General features: G+C 41.7%; 1 protein-coding gene across 2 annotated transcripts in view; it reads right to left on the bottom strand.

Annotated features, from left to right (window-relative positions):
* The window catches only part of AKR1D1 (aldo-keto reductase family 1 member D1), a 34,697-nt gene that overhangs the window by 4,934 nt on the left and 13,800 nt on the right, over positions 1-15,963 (bottom strand). The window contains exons 2-6 of one of the 2 annotated variants that reach the window (XM_054387137.1): positions 13,522-13,689; positions 8,930-9,046; positions 4,642-4,719; positions 2,336-2,458; positions 494-603 (exon numbers count right to left, since the gene is read on the bottom strand). In XM_054387137.1, the coding sequence (XP_054243112.1) occupies positions 494-603; positions 2,336-2,458; positions 4,642-4,719; positions 8,930-9,046; positions 13,522-13,689 (596 nt within the window). The remainder of the gene's footprint in view (positions 1-493; positions 604-2,335; positions 2,459-4,641; positions 4,720-8,929; positions 9,047-13,521; positions 13,690-15,963) is intronic. The other variant, XM_054387138.1, reaches the window with a different exon arrangement.

Below are 15,963 nucleotides of genomic sequence, written 5' to 3'. Positions count from 1 at the left end.
AAGACACACACACACGCAAACACACACACACACACACACACACACTCTCCTTATATTTAATGTCAATGCATAGAGGTATCTACTTGTTTGGGGATAGAACACTGTGCCTTTTTGACATGTAGAGTGAAATAAGGGAGAAAAACTTTGGCATTTAGGTTGGTTCATTATCAAAGACAAATTTCTGTGGGATGTCCTATGATTGACTTAGTTTCTACTTCCTCACCTAAGCCTTCACGTTCCCAGTTACAGATACTTGCTTTCTGTAAAAGGAGACCTAAGACAGCCTCCTATATAGACACCTTGTTGGTTTTTTGTTTTTTTTTAATGTGAGGGGTATTGCAAGTTCACATTCACAACAGTAATATTTAGACACTGAAGTTCAAAACTACCTTGAAAAATGGAAGCAAAGGCGTTTTGCACAGAGAGGCAGCAGGGGAGAACTATTATGGTTTTCCTTGATGCTGTCCTATTAGAAAGTAAGAGGGGGACTTACCATGTTTCATCCCTTGAAGTTCCTAGTGGGCTGTACCCAACAATAACAATGTCATGTTGTCTGCAAAATTCTAAGAGTTTGGGTTGAGTGAAATAAGGATGGCATTCGACCTACAAGTGTAATGGAGAAATAATGATTAACTGAAAAGCTCAGATACAGAAGCAGACAGTGTCCCAGTATTTATGAGAGCTACAAACCAGGTGATGCTTTCAGGAAAGGAATAAGCTAAGGAATGGGAAAACTCAATCTGTGGTTAGTTTCTAATTGTATATTGCTGGGTGATAGATTTATTTATTTATTTGCTGGACAGCAGGCCAACTATTGTGATTACAGTTTGGCTGGTGGTATGTTTTATTTGCCTCCAGTAGAAAGGTGGCAATAAGTGTTGGGGGATGGACGTGAGGGAAGCTCATTAGAGAAGAAAGCTGAGAAGGCAGCCTATCTCATGGTGGTTAGATCTTTGTTTTTCTGCCCCTTGCTTTCAAGATGGCTAATCTGATGTTGCTTTTGGGGGAAGTGTTGGCATAAGCTGTCTCACATAGAAAGGTGCAGAGAGATATGCAAAAGGTGAGATAACTCCCTAACAGTCATGACCTTGGTACATGCTTTACTTTCCCACATTGTAAATACTGTTCCCTTACAAATAGGGGTTTTCAGGCTGCATTCTCAGTCTCTAGGAAAGGGATGTCTACAAGGTGACAGAGCACCCACTGTTTGCAGGCAGTCTGAAGCTGGCTGGTACACCTATGCTTGCTGGCTACCTTCCCTAAGATGGACTTAATCTTCTGCCCAGTTTTCCTTGATCTCAGGAAGCAGCAGCAAGGCTAAGTCTGGTCATATAGGTATGCCAGAGATGGCAATTGGATTTTGCACCAGCTGGGCATGTTAATACCAGTGAAGGGTGCTGGAATTTCCTCCTCTTACAGGCTGCCTTTCCCTGCAGGCCAGACAGAAGGCTATGGCCAACCTCCCTGCCCTGCCACATGTCAATCCCTGCTTTTTGGCAATGTGCTAATGGTGGGAAGCTGGTCCCAGTTGGTCTCTGGCCTCTTCTCTGATACTGCTAGCGTGGATATTTGTTTGTGCCAGATGAGTCAGAAGAGCTTCCCAATGATTTCTAGGAAATGCAGTGGGCTGCCAAATATCAGAGCCAAAGGTATTGGGCATCCAGATGGGTCACTGCCATTTACTACCTTCTCTGAGCTCTACTACTGTAATTTAACTCGGACATGCCTATCATCTTCACTGGCACGTTCAGATCAGGTTGGTTGCTTCAACAAGGCCTCCTCTTTAACGTATTTTTTTTTCCTCTAACTCTTACTGATGTCTTATAGGAAAGGCACAAGAGGGCAAATACAGAAAATTTAGGAGTTGCTTCTAACGGCTTTTAAACTTTGGAAGCTTAGAGCAACTTGGGATTCCTGACACTTATGAGTTGTTTTGATCTGGTGTCAGCTAAGGTAAATATGGCTTCACCGAAGATTGATTAACTCTGAGTGGTTTGTCTCAGGAATTTTTTTGACTTGAAGTAGGGTACTTGGCAGAGGTTTAAGATCTGCATTGGCTTGGCATTCAACCTTGCTAGTGGAGCTTTGGCACAGAGGCACCAGTTTTTTAGTCCTGGAGCAGGAAATGAGGAGAATGATTGTTCCATCACCTTCAAATATTTATCTTTAGCTTAGGTAGGATAAGCAATATTTTCAAGTGACAGTGTGGAGGGCAGCACCTGTGGCAAAGCGTACATCACCTTGAGGCAAGTGGCGGTTTAGGCCGCATTTGCTTCTGAATTCCCTACATGGTGGTGGCACCATGGCAGGCATTGCCCTCGGCTTGCAGTCATACCTGGTTGCTGACGGGTTTGTACTTAAGTCCTGGCTTGTTCAGGATCATCTCCAGCTGCCTGCGGTTGAAATTGGATACTCCAATAGACTTTGCCAAGCCTGCATCTTTACATTTTTCCATAGCCTGCAAAGAAAGTGGTGGAGCCCAACATGTTGACTTGATTTCTTGGAGCATGTTTTTAGAGATAGGTGGAAGATAGTCCGTTCTTGAGATTGCAGACAATCTTTGTTGCAGCAGAGCTAACAGCTCGATTCTGAACTCCGTTCTTGTGTAGGCTCGCTTTCCAGACCAAATCTTAGTGGTTTATACCTCCTGTGAGGCTAGAATTTATCTGGAGAGCAGAAACGTTCATCTGAGGTATAGATACTTAAGTGCCAGACATCTGCTTTTAAAGAGTTTCGTTTACTTTATGCTGATTTAAGACTGCCTCAAAGCTCAAGAAGAGAAAGAGAACAAAACAGATTGTTTTCCTGATAATTCAATTTATTCCTGTTGAATGTACAAGAGTTTTTCCTATGAGGTCTCTATCCCATGAAATCCTCTAAATATCTGTGAAGGCACATTGCAAGAACAGCAAAACTTCAGTACAGCATAAAGTGGAAAAAAAAAAAAGGAGAGAGGAACTCTGGATCTTCTGTACTTCAGACAAATCCTAATAGCTGAGAAAGCCTTGGATATGAATACATGCCCTGCCTTGTTAAGGAGAAAGAGGGTCCTTTCTTAAAGTCTTCCCCTTTACTTCCAGAAACTCTGCAACAAATGATTCAGTGACTGTTTGAGGCAGAGCAGACCCCACTGTGGAGCTGGATGTCCTTTCTGACAACTTTGTTATCCCTTTCTGTCTCTCAGGAGCTGAAAGCAGGGAGGTAAGAGGCACCATGTATTTGATGACCTCTAGTTGGCCTCGTATGCTTTATATCACTTAGTGACAAGTCAGTAAATATAGTTATCTGGAGCCGTTTTGCCTGCTAGCACCACATCAAGAGAGTGAAATTATCTGGTTTGAGTTTAGCCAGTTTTATTTAGATTGATGTTATTATTTGCAGGCACTCACCACCACCTATTTTTCTCTTCACCTCTGAGCTGATCTGCTACAATATATTGTTTACAATAAGCTTGAATATGAAACCATAATTGCGTTCAGACAGCTGTTGCTTTCAACATTTGAGCAACTAGCCTGTGAAAGAGGACTGAACTGCCTCAGACAAAGATAAGGACAACATAAACAGCTAATGTGGAAGTCCCTAGATTTCCCCGAGACCCAGCTTGGATGGCTCAGCTGTCAGGAGATAGCCCACGCCCACCTTGATCTCTCTCGCACTTTGAGCTGATTCAGAATGTCACCCATTCTCCATCTTTATCTGCTGCACCACAACTGGATCTAAATTCAGACATGGCTACCCAGGTATGGAACAGTGCTAGCCGAAATGGAGCATGTAGTAGCCCATTGCTGTCTCCTTGGTATGAGCTAGGCTGAATTAGTGATGCTTTCGTAGCAGACCTGATGCAGAAGGAGAGCTGACCAGCGCTGGCCATAAATTAAAGTGTGTCCCAGACCTCAAAAGGCAGGAATGTGAGGATATTGCTAATCTCATTTGCTGCCTTGCCTCAGTTTATGAAGCCAGGTAGCACTAGGCTTAAGGAGATATCTAGCTATACCATCAGAATGCATCACATACACATTTAGCAAATGCTACTTCCCTCTAAATTTTCTTAGCAGAAAAACCTTGCATTTGCACCTGATCATTAAATTTAGAAGTGAGTTAATCTGTTCTGATTAACAAGAGTTAATCAGAGTTTTGGTGGGATTTTTTTTTTTTTTGGGTGTTTCTTTTCTTTTTGGTGTTTTGCTTGTTTGGTTTTTTTTTATGGTGAGCCTTAGGGAAAATTCTGGTTTTCTTGAAGGTGAAAAGGTTTGGGTTTTGGATTTTGTTGTTTTGTTTTTAGGGAGGATCTAGTCACTTCTTAGGGCTCCAACTTTCTCCTGCTGTAAAGACCTAATAAAGAGGAGAGATTGGTAAAAACCTACAGATACATCAACTAGCAAGTGTAGAGTGTGCTCTCTGAAACAATGAATGTGGATATCAGATATTTCAACAATGTTTTATTTCATTATAAAAATAATTAAGTGATGGCAAGAAGCAACATCCTTAGGGACAGAAGTAAAGTTTGTCCATGGACTAGTAGAATTTGATCCATTTGCCCTATCAGTACGCCTCAGCTCTGCTTATGAAGGCCAGAAGTAAAACAGAAAATGAGAATCTGTGTTTTTAAAGCTTATATGGATGGATGTTGTGTTTGCTTACCTCCCAAGTGGCACATAAGTCTGTCTCATGGTAGATCATTTTTCCATTTTCATCTCTTGGGTAGATTGCATCTCCAGGCTGAAAAGTAAAACCATACTTTTGTACTTTAAAGAAAAAAAAAAAACCAAACACTCCTCAGAGCAAAGATGTTTCTACAGTCTGTTTCTACTAGCAAACACCAAAAAATTTAAAAATCTTTCTTAACACCAGAAGTTCAACAGGTCATTCATGCTGGGCTTGCCACATCCTCCACTGCTGGATCATCCTTGGACACTCTTTCGAACTGTCATGAGTGCACTCTCGGGAGTTCCCGGATGGCCTTATTTTTTACAGTAAACTTTCAACCTTTATGTTATGGCATCCCAAGGATCAGCCTCCTTCTGAAGGGCTGGGTTAGAGTAGCAACCTGTATTATCTTCTACGTTTTCACTTCTTTCTTCCCAGTCTTTCCCCTGATCCTGCTTGTGACCTAGGCATCTTGAGAAGAGTACCAGCTCAGTCCAGATCCCAATATTTGGAGGGACCATTTCCAAGAGCTGCTTACTGGTAGTGAATGGCTGTGCATAGCTGTAGTTCAGACCTTGAACCTCTGAAATGCATTTCCACCTTTCTTTGGGCACTAGGAACTCTTTCTTCCTATCTCTATACCACTTAAACAAGACTTCAGGGATTAGTTATAATCTAGTCAGTCATGAGCACAGCTTTCTCTTATTTGCTGGTCATTTTTCTGCTGTTGCAGGCAATGAATTAACACCTCCCTCCCCTTTGTCTGATTGCAACATCAACTTTTTTTCAGTGATGTTTGAAATTTGATCTGACTGCAAACTGCTACATTAAAAAGGCCTGGGTACAAGATGTTGACATGGTAACTCCTTGGGAACATACAGCTGTGACTAATATGATCAGTAACTGGCCCTCCAGTTCAGCCAAGAAGTTCAAATTCAAGGCATTTCATGGGAAAAGTGAGCCTAAGGAAAACAGCCTCAGATTTCAGAGGCCAAGGTCTATGTTACAGGCATAATCATGTCCCCTCCAAATGTTCTGATTTTCCTTCATGAATTCCACAAAGATGACTTGCTGCCTTTGTTGCTGTGTCTTGAACAACAACAATAACAAAACCCCCAGCAAAACAACTTGACTATAAGGAGGTAGGTGGCTGCTGGGTACATTATTCTTTTAGGAGACAAACTGTTTGCCAACATAACTTGAGGTGGAGAACTTCTATTTACAAAACCATTCCAGGGTATTTTGGAACAAACCATTCAGCCTGATGATATCCCAGTAAACTCTCCAAGTACTGCAAGCTCAAAACATAGCAGTTAGACTTCTATGAGTTCAGGGGACAAGTCTGAATTCAGGACCTTTTTACTCTGATCCACTCCTAACTCACTGACTTCTGTTCAAGGTTGCTTTTATATAGTAATCAATAGACAGCAATTACATTCACTAATTTATCATTTCCCCATTTTCCTCTCTTTCTATCACTGTTTTCAGTCTCTGAAATCAGATTCCTTTACTCTGCCTGAAAGCCTTTATAACAACCTGCAGCACTGAGCTCTGCAGGGGCATGTTTCTTACTGGTTTCACAGATGATTGCATCAGGTTGGAAGGGATCCTCAAAGGTCATCTTGTTCAACCCCCCTGCTGGGACAGGGCTTCAACCACATCCCTGGGCAACCTGTTCCAGTATTTTACCACTCACACTGTAAAGAACTTTCCCCTTACGTCTAACCTAAATCTATACTGTTCAATTTAAAACCATTCCCCCCATCCCATCCTATCACTACATGCCCTTCTAAACAGTCCTTCCCCAGCCTTCCTGTAGGTTCCTTTAGACACTGAAATGTAGCTATACGATCTCCCCAGAGCCTTATCTTCTCCATGCTGAACAGCCCAAATTCTTTCAGCCTGTTTTCATAGGAAAGGTGCTCCAGCCCTCTGATGACCTTGGTGGCCCTCTTCTGGACCCACTCCAGCAGGTCTATGCCTCTTTCATGTTGGGGGCCCTAGAACTGGACACACTATTCCAGGTGAGATTTCACCAGAGCAGAGTTGACAGAATCACTTCTCTCAAACTGCTGGCCACAATTCTTTTGATGCAGCCCAGGATGTGATTTGCCTTCTGAGTTGCAAGTGCACATTGTTGGTTCATGTCCAGCTTCTCATCCACCAGCACCCCCAAATCCTTTTCTTCATGGCTGCTCTCAATTTCATCATCCCTGAGTCTGTATTGATATTGAGGGTTGCTTCAACCTAGGTGCAGGATCTTGCACTTTACCGTACTGAACCTCATGAGATTCTCCTCAGCCCACCTCTCCATGGTATCCTGTCCTTCAGACTTACCAGCTGCACCATTCAGCTTGGTATCATCTGCAAACTTGCTGAGGGAGCCCTCAATCTCAGTGTCAATATCATTAATAAAGATATTGAACTGCACTGGTCCCAATACAGACGCTTGAGGGACACCACTTGTCACCTGTCTCCATCTGGTCATTGAGCTGTTGACCACTACCCTTTGTATGCAATCATCCAATTAATTCCTTATCCCCCAGACAGTCCACCCATCCATATCTCTCCAGCATAGAGAGAAGGATATTGTGGAGAACTGTGTTAAAGTCTTTACAAAAGAGAGTGGGACTGTAAGTTTTGTCTCAAGTACTTCACTGTTTTCAAGCAGAGACTGTTTTTGCTAGAAGGCTATCAGAAAGCACCAGCATTTGCAGACTAGAGATTTTTTTAGCATTCCACCTGCACACTCCTGATCAAAGGCAAGCATCACATGCAGGATAAGTGCATTTGTGAGAGAGGGAGAAAAGAAAAGAAACCTGTCACCATTGCAAAAGGACAGGTTTTTTTCTTTCTGTATTGGACACAGGAAAAATTTATATTTTCATACAGAACCCAGTGTTTTTTGGTTTTGTTTTTGTTTTTTCTTTTTTCCCTCTCAAGGGGGGCATGAATAAATCCCCAGGACTGCTACTCCTGTTACAACTCAGATTGTTGATACAGGCCTCAGGGAATCAGATGTACATTACTTTAAAGCCAGCTGTCTATATTGTGAGACAATGACCTTCACTATGTGGGAGAATGAACTACTAGAGAATACAAACACAAGCAAAGGGAAACAGGAAATTGCAAGCGGTGGGAAATTTTCAAAAGTGTACCCAAAAAGATTTCATACATGGGACCACAGAAAAAAAAGTTTTAATATGTGAATCCAGTTACTCCTATGTAGGTCTTAACGGGATATGGCTTCCTTGGGGAAAAATGAATTGCAGATCTAAGGTGATTGCTTCACTGGTAAATTGCTTCCTATCTGATGTTTATGGCAGTTTGGAGTCCATAATAAAGCATAATTTTAATAACTAAAGAACTACCTTCTTGCAAGAAGAGGCCATCTTAGAGCTTAAACATCCAAAAGAAACAATTAGCCAGCTAATTTCCTGACCTTATTTTCTCTATGAAAAAGAATTTAGTTTGTTCATAACCAGTTACATAATTTTGAATTTCATTCTTCTCATTTCACTATTATTTAATTTGCGTCTACTTGCAGAGGAAAACTGTAAACCAAGGTACAAACAGGTGTGCAACTAGAAAGTTTGGGAACTTGCAAGAGCTGGCTGCAAGGGAGGCATGCAACTCTGATGTGAGCTCCTTACATTCAAAGGTTTTGGCAGCAAATTGCCAAGCAGTATGAAGGACTATCAGGCTTTCACTTTTTAGACATTTGAGAGTGAGAGCTGGACAACCCATGTTTGGGACCAGCTGTGATCTACTGATGTTGCCTAAGAGAAGACTGGAATTAAGGAGATTAAGATCATAACTGCAATTTGTGTGATGTCTTTAATACTACTGAGGGTATTTGGTTTTGGGGACAGAGTAAGGTGGCTTTTCCCCTTTCTGTCTTCCCCTCCAAACTTTGCCCCTAGCCCTTCTCTCCATTATATAACTACTTTCCTCCAGTCACTCCCTCCTCATGGCTCAGAGAGGATTAAGACATGCTGCTTCAGCAGCAGTAACTCTTCAGCATAGGAAGTGTTCAGTTTAGGAGACCTGTCCTTTCTGCAGAAAGACCCTATGCTACAGTTGTCAGTTACTGTTCTCACAACACCTGTAATCCTCTCTTGCCATGGGTAGTAAACAGAAATGTATGCATGCAGTAAATATCAAACATTATCTGGCTAAAGTTCTATTTTCACCATGGAATGAAAGTGATGTGGAAGATGCTAGATGAAGACCTTGGCTCAATCCAATCGTGGGCTTTTCCTTGGGCTATATTTCTCTTTACCTTGAAAGCCATTGGCAGCTCAATAATGTAGAGGTCAACATAGTCCAGCTGCAGGATCTTCAGGGTTTTCTCCAGAGTGGGACGCACCAGTTCCGGGGGATGGCAGGTATTCCACAGCTGGGGAGGCAAGCACAGGTTCTTTTTTTGGGTGCCAGGAAGAACAATGGTCATCCTCCAGCTGACCCACCCACACACACTTGTCCTTCTGACAGAGCTAGTTATGTGCAGTGCAAAGACATTGTGGTCTACGCTGCGGTGAGGAGCCTTATTCTGTCCTCTGCCGAAGGCAGACATGGAGGTTAAGACAGGAATCCTCACCCAGGATTGTCCAAGTAAAGACATCATGTATTTGTCTGTTGAAAGACAGGTTCTTCTGAGTTTAGTGTATTGCAAACTCTTGCTCAATGAACTTAGGCAGATTCATTTTGTTTTCTAAGCTTTCCAAACATATGCTTTCACTGGAAAACTTTGTTCCCACAAGAAATCTGTGGTCAGTTTTATGCTTGAAGGCAGAAGCTGAGATTTTGTGAGTTAGGTATTGAAGAGACAAGCACAAAGACAATCTTTTGGTATTCTCCTGTGGTCATGGCGTCTGAGTGACTGCCTTACCCAGGGAAGTTTTAATTTACCTGAAAAATACATTGTTATTTAGTTACTGTAAAGTAGGTGTGACTAGTTAAAGCACAACCCTTTCAACCTCTTTAATCACAGCTGCTTCCTTGCAGGGTTATGCCTGGAGGTTGCTATGGAGTGTGCTTAGTTGATTAGCTTTAAGTACTGTCTCTGTGCTGCTGATGCAAATCTCTTGCAAGAATAAAACCATGACATGGTAATTAGTAACCAAGAGCTCTTTGTAAACCAATTGCTGCAGTTAAAATCAACAAAATAACAGAATTAACACAGAATAGGGGGTTTAAAGAGCTTTTTGTTTGCACACAGTAAGCTGGGTGATTTCGTCTTTTTTTTCAATGCACAGAACTGACAGGTGGAGTCCTGTTAAGATTTTTGACATTTCTATGGGCTGAGAATCTTGCTGTTTGTTGGTGTGGTCACTCTCTAGCCAGCTCTGCCACCAAAGCTGGCAGTCACTGCATGCCAATAATGATTATAGATGTCAAAAGACCGTCTGGGTAAGTTTTAAAGTATTTTAGATGTTTGGGTTTATAAAAGCAGAGGGTTTTCTTGGGGAGTAACTATCTGCTCACTTCTGCCAGCAGAGGCAAGGACATGTTATTTTGAAGCTCAATTGCACTGAGAGCAGCCCATGTGACCCTGCCCTAGGCTGACAAACCAAAACAGTGTTTGGCATCTGGAAATGGGTACTAGGACTTCCTCAGCAGCATATTGTCAGGCAGGAAGCAGTTAAGATTGCTAGATGGTGATTATACAGGCTGAGGTGTACTACAGTAGTGGAACTATTTTAAGGTTCTGCAACTAAGGTCCTGCTCTCAAAGTTTTAAGCTGTTGAACTTGATATCCTTTGGCCTGGGTTTTCATTGTCGTTGGTTTGGGTTTTTTTGTTTGTTTTTGTTTTTTTTTTTTGGTTGGGTTTTTTTGGTGAAGCATTTTACATGTAAAATGCGATGTTATTTTGGACTTAAAAACAGGTAAGGAAATGAGTCTGTATACTCTTTATATTTAGTTTTATATTGTGCTTTAGAAATGTAGTAACATGAAATATGTGGATAGTTTAGAAGCAGTTTTTCTGAGTGCCCTTTCTAGCTCAGTGCTATTGGTCTCAGTACTTAGCAGTGAATATATTTCCATTCAAAAACCTGTAGAGCTTCTAAAGAGACAATCTTAAGAAAAAGCAAGCATTTATACTATGGTAATACATAGATGCCATGGAAACTTAAGAGTTTCATAACTGTTTTCATGATTTGTGCAAGTTGTATTATCTACCTAAGCAGAACCCAAGCAGACATTTAAGCAGTCAAAGTTGCCAGCTGGCTTTGGCATTTCAGGACACCACGTTTCCTGGAAATGTTACTTCTAATTTAATGAAAGAAATATCCTGGGATGAAAGAGGAGACCAAAAAGGTCTTGCTATATAAGCCAAGTGAGATGTTGGCAGTTGATATAAAACCTCTAAAATTTCTGGATGCTGAGCTGCTCTGTCTCATCAGCCAGCCAACAGCAAGAGCCAAGTGCAAGTGCTGATGATTTCAGCTGGCAGATGCAGCTGAATTGCACCAAGTCACTATTCCAGTAATGCTGCCACTCAGTGTGGCTGTTCTTGTCAGTCCCTGTTAAGGGACCAGCATTCAGTTTGCATCGTCTTTGCTTAAATAAAGAACTCTGAAATAAAGAGGGGCTTGAGTCTGAAGGGTTTGGGGAATTTCCAGTACTTCTGATGTCAGTGAGACCAAAAACAAGCCCAACTCTTGTTGTGCAGACTGCTTCCAACAAGCCCAACTCTTGTTGTGCAGACTGCTTCCAAGAATGGTCTACCATATCTACCGTGTCTCCCAGAAGATGCAACAGTCACATCAGTCAGTTACCAATCAATAGCTCATATATCTATTCGTGTCTTGATCTTTGCCTGTTGTTCAAATTATATGTAAGATTGTGAGGTACACAAAGCTAAAGATCAAAAAGTTCATAAGGCAAGGGACATCCAGTCCCACTTCTCCTGTGCAGTTTAGCGTTGTTGTGAAAAAGTTCACTGAAATCTTTGAAAATCTTGGATTGTGATGAATTGAATTGGTTGTGGAATATTTTCCACTTCTGCCTTTGAACTCTTTAAAGACTACAAAGTGCTCAGCTGTCACCCTGAGCATCTTATGTTTTGTCAAACACAAACAGGATACAACAGAATGATAAATCCATACAAGTACAAACTCCCATTCACAAGGCAGGCTGGAACCACAGGCATTGACTCTTCATGGTACTGTGCTTTGCAGCCCTTTGGCTTGCAGAACCTATGGGTCAGGGAGCAACTGAACTTACCAATCGAGAAATCCAACGTAGTTTCACAGACAGCTCAAATTTTAAGTAATGATTACCAGCTAGGAAAATCATCTAGTGATTAGATCAGACAACTGAATATAGAAAGGCTTAATAAATAAAGGAAATCAGGAAATATTACTGAGAGGAGCATTTCACAGAACCTGTGGGTTATATGGGAATGTAAAATACAGGGGAAGCAGCTGAGAATGTTAAATGACTCAGAATTGTTAGGACATCTGGTTCTAACCTTTTTGGCACAGCTTTGTGGTTTTGATTCAAAATATTGTTAGTGATTTGCAGTAATGAAACTATAAATGGTTGAAACTAAATATTTGAACTGATTCAAATCAACGTATTTGGCATATGAGATACTGAGAGACTACCCTGATAAAGGTGGAAAATTTGAGGACATGAAACTTTCTACAGGATGACAAAGTTCTTACCAGTATGACCAAGCAAGGAACTTGGAAAAGAGTTGCATACTTTACAGACTAGAAAGTGCTGTACTTGGAATTGGTCTATAGTTGTTGAAAACCCACCTGGTCTGTAGACTGCTAAATCCAAGGCTCAATTTCCCATATCACAGAGCTTAACTAAACTGTTCACAGTAAAAAGAGGACTTTTATCCCATGAGATCTTTCACTCTAGGAACTCTGGTATTTATTTCCAATGCTGTTGAGTAACTTTTGTGGATTACGTCTTATTTGGGAAAGGAAAAAGGGAAAATATTAGACTGATATGTTCAAAGAAGCAGTGAAGGAGGGGCAACTTGAGGCCATGAACTCCATTAGAAACTGGACAGACACCACAAATTTTCTGGGGCCATCTGATTTTTATTCTGAATTGTGCTTTCTTCTTTTATTCTGAATTGTTCTTTTCTTCTTTTACCTGGGATATAACCATGGTAATTGTAACACATTTTTCAGATGTTTCATTGTTCAGGGGATTTCATTCTTCTAGGACAGAATGAAGTCTGACAGGTAAGACTTCAAAGCATTAACTCAGGCCTTGTTACTCTAAAGCAGAAGTGTAACAACATCTTCTATCCAAGTAAGTTGATTCATCATCCTAGAACTTTTTAATGACAGGTGATACAGTAACTAAGGGTGTAGCTTGGTGAGTAATTTTCTGGCAGTGGTACCAATGTAAGCACTTGCTGTTCTCCCATACACACACACTTGCATGAACGTGCTTGCTCTCACCTCTTTTGTTGTGCAATCTCACAGCAACCTGTACAGAGAATTGTTCTAACAGAAAATAAATCATCTGCAGGATCATTGTCCAGGCTGGGATCCGTTTGTGACTATACAAACGCGTGTGCCAGCTCAACACGTGAGCCAGCAACAGCTTAGGAAGCACTGATGAGTTTAGCAATGATCTAAGCCTACAGGTACCTATAATACTAGGAGGAATGGATGTTGCATTGTTCCTATTGCTAACAGAGCTTTGAACTGAGAACAACGGAGTGCTTAACAGCAAATCAATTGCTCAAAGAGCTCTGCAGCGTTATGGTAATGCTGGGAAAGGAAAACAAAGGATGCTGGATCTGGAAGCATGCTAGACATTAGCCACCAGCATTTTAAAGAAAGGCCATTCACAGAGATCCTGGATTTGGCATAAATGATCTGAGCTCAGCTTCTCACCTTTCCACAGTAAAAAATGTCTTCTCGCTTGATCTTTCCTTCAGCAATCTTCTCCCGGATGGCTTGTCCCACTTCATGCTCATTGTAATAGACGAAGGCACCATCAATATGGCGGTAACCAGCATCAATGGCAATCTTCACTGACTCCAAACAGGAACCTTTGGGAGTCTAATGGGAAGAGAAAAAGAATAGTTTTAGCCTCCTGCTCACCTCTCCTGCAATTCTATAGAGTACCTGAGATATGTGCAAGATTCATACTGGATTTCCTCCAGTCTAACCGTCCCTTACCTCCCCAGACATCTGTTTTGACTTCTGAATAAAAATATGCTACAAACTTCTTTCCCAAACTGTTGTGAATGTGGAATTACACTAGAAAAAGGAGAAAAGCAAAAACCTCTCTATGTGCTGTCCTCGGAAAGTAGAACTGAATGTATTTGCTATGAAAATTCACAATTACTTATCTGGAGAGTATGATCTTTCCTACAGGAGACATTTGATAAAATCCCTTACTCAAGTGGAAGAAAGCCTTTTAGCTGATCAGAGGCTGTTTGAATGCCTCATGGTCTGGCACAGCTTTCAGCAGAGCAGGAATTTGAATTTGATTTCTTTTTTCTCGGATCAGCTTACCATTGGTAGTATCACAATCCTAAGGGTGATAGCTCAGGACTGTCTACTGGTTTTCCTAGTTCTGGATAGCTGGTTTACCATGTAGCTAAGAACCAGTATGCACTTGCTTCTTCAGTATAAGATGAGCCAAAAACCCTCTTAATAAGGCTAAGTGGTATTTAAATACTGTGTGCTGCACTTGCCTTTACTCATCTTTGCTGAAATTCAGAGTAAGCTTGTTCTTTCAGAACAGTCACATTTTCCATTAGCCAGTGTGGTAGGCAAAATACACATAGGTCAAGCCAAGTGAAAAAATGTAAGACTAGATACTGAATTTATTTGACTGATCACAGAAACAGTACTGGAAGCATCTTATTGTTGCCATTCTATGCATGATAAAGGCACCTCCAAGCTGTGGTGACCAAGAGCTCTCACCAACATGTGGCAATGCTATTGCCCCACCTTTTTCACAGGCATTGTTCTGTTGTGACAGGGATGTCAGATTCACTTAAAGGAAAATTGGAATAGGGTGACTCAACCTGCTCTGCTGTGTTGCTGTCAGCCAACAGCAAATGCTGAGATGTGAATTTTGCTACCTTCAAGTGAAGGGCCAAGACCATGCTGCCTCTCCTTTGAAGAAAACAGGTACCAGAGACATCTGGAATGCAGGCAGAGTATGGAGGAAAGATATGAAATTTGTTGGTTTTGTTGGTGCAGACAAAAGACAAGAAGCAGGACTGGCAATAGGTGGTACTAGGAGGAATTCCTTTTCATCACAGCAATCCATGACCCTTCTCTCCCTCTAAGCTGTCCTTTTACAACAGCCAGTGATTTGGCTGCCCAGGAGTTTGTCATAAAATAAGCAGCTGCTCTTCCACCACCTGCTGAACTAGAAGGTAGGAAACTCATAGCTGTCATGGGATGCTGCAGTAACTAAGGACATTGGTCTTCCCTTCTGTGTTCATGGAAGAAAGATCTATGAAGTTCCAATGAAAACATGAAGGCCAACCTCTCTGTCTTTCAGTCACAGAGCTGTGGGTGGGTGGCAGATTATTCTGGGGCAATGGGACCTTATCCTGGCCTGTTTGCTCTGCTTCTCAGTATCCCACCTGGCCTGGCTGCTACTGAGCACAGCTGGACCAATTTCTGTCCATGCTCTGAGGGGTCTTTCTGCTCCAGCATGCAGTGCCTAAATGTTACTTAAACGCAAAGCCACTTATGCTTGCCCTTATTTATTACAGATGTGAGTGAGGGCTGAGAGGCAAAATGGCACAATTTGTCATGTACAGTACTGATGATGCAATATTGTCTGCTTAATTGATAGAGACAATGAAACACTTGTTTGAATGCTTTGCCGCTTTCATTGCAGGAGCCTCCCAAGGGCATGGTCAGCCCCTGCCAGGGCCCTTTCTTAGTTATTAGTTGGATGTAATGAAGATCACAGCAGCTAACAACCTTTCAGGCATGGTCAATGGCTAGTTTTCTCTCTGAGCATGTTGGGCAGCGCTACAGAAGCATAAGGCTTAGCACGGTGGCAACCTCCAACATGTTCTCTGCTTTTTCCCTGCCTGAACCTGCAGAGAAGGATCTGAGGAAGGCAGCAGGCAAAAAGATCTGGGATGAGCACTACAACTCTGCAGTTACTGGTGACAGTAACCTCAGACCTCAGTTACAAAGCTCAGGCTGATTAGCACAGAGCAACAGAGCCCAGTTGAAAGGTCTCATGCCCTCCAGTCTAAGTGATGACTAGTTATGATTTTTTTTTTTCAAAAGTGCTATCAGTGTTCTTTCTATGAAACATGATTTTTCAAATAGTATGATTTTTAGACTTCAGAA

This window comes from Indicator indicator, chromosome 14, assembly GCF_027791375.1.
Source record: "Indicator indicator isolate 239-I01 chromosome 14, UM_Iind_1.1, whole genome shotgun sequence".
In the NCBI taxonomy this organism is placed as follows: Eukaryota; Metazoa; Chordata; class Aves; order Piciformes; family Indicatoridae; genus Indicator; species Indicator indicator.
Note: the sequence above shows the minus strand (reverse complement) of the source record. Positions and strands in the feature narration are given on the sequence as shown.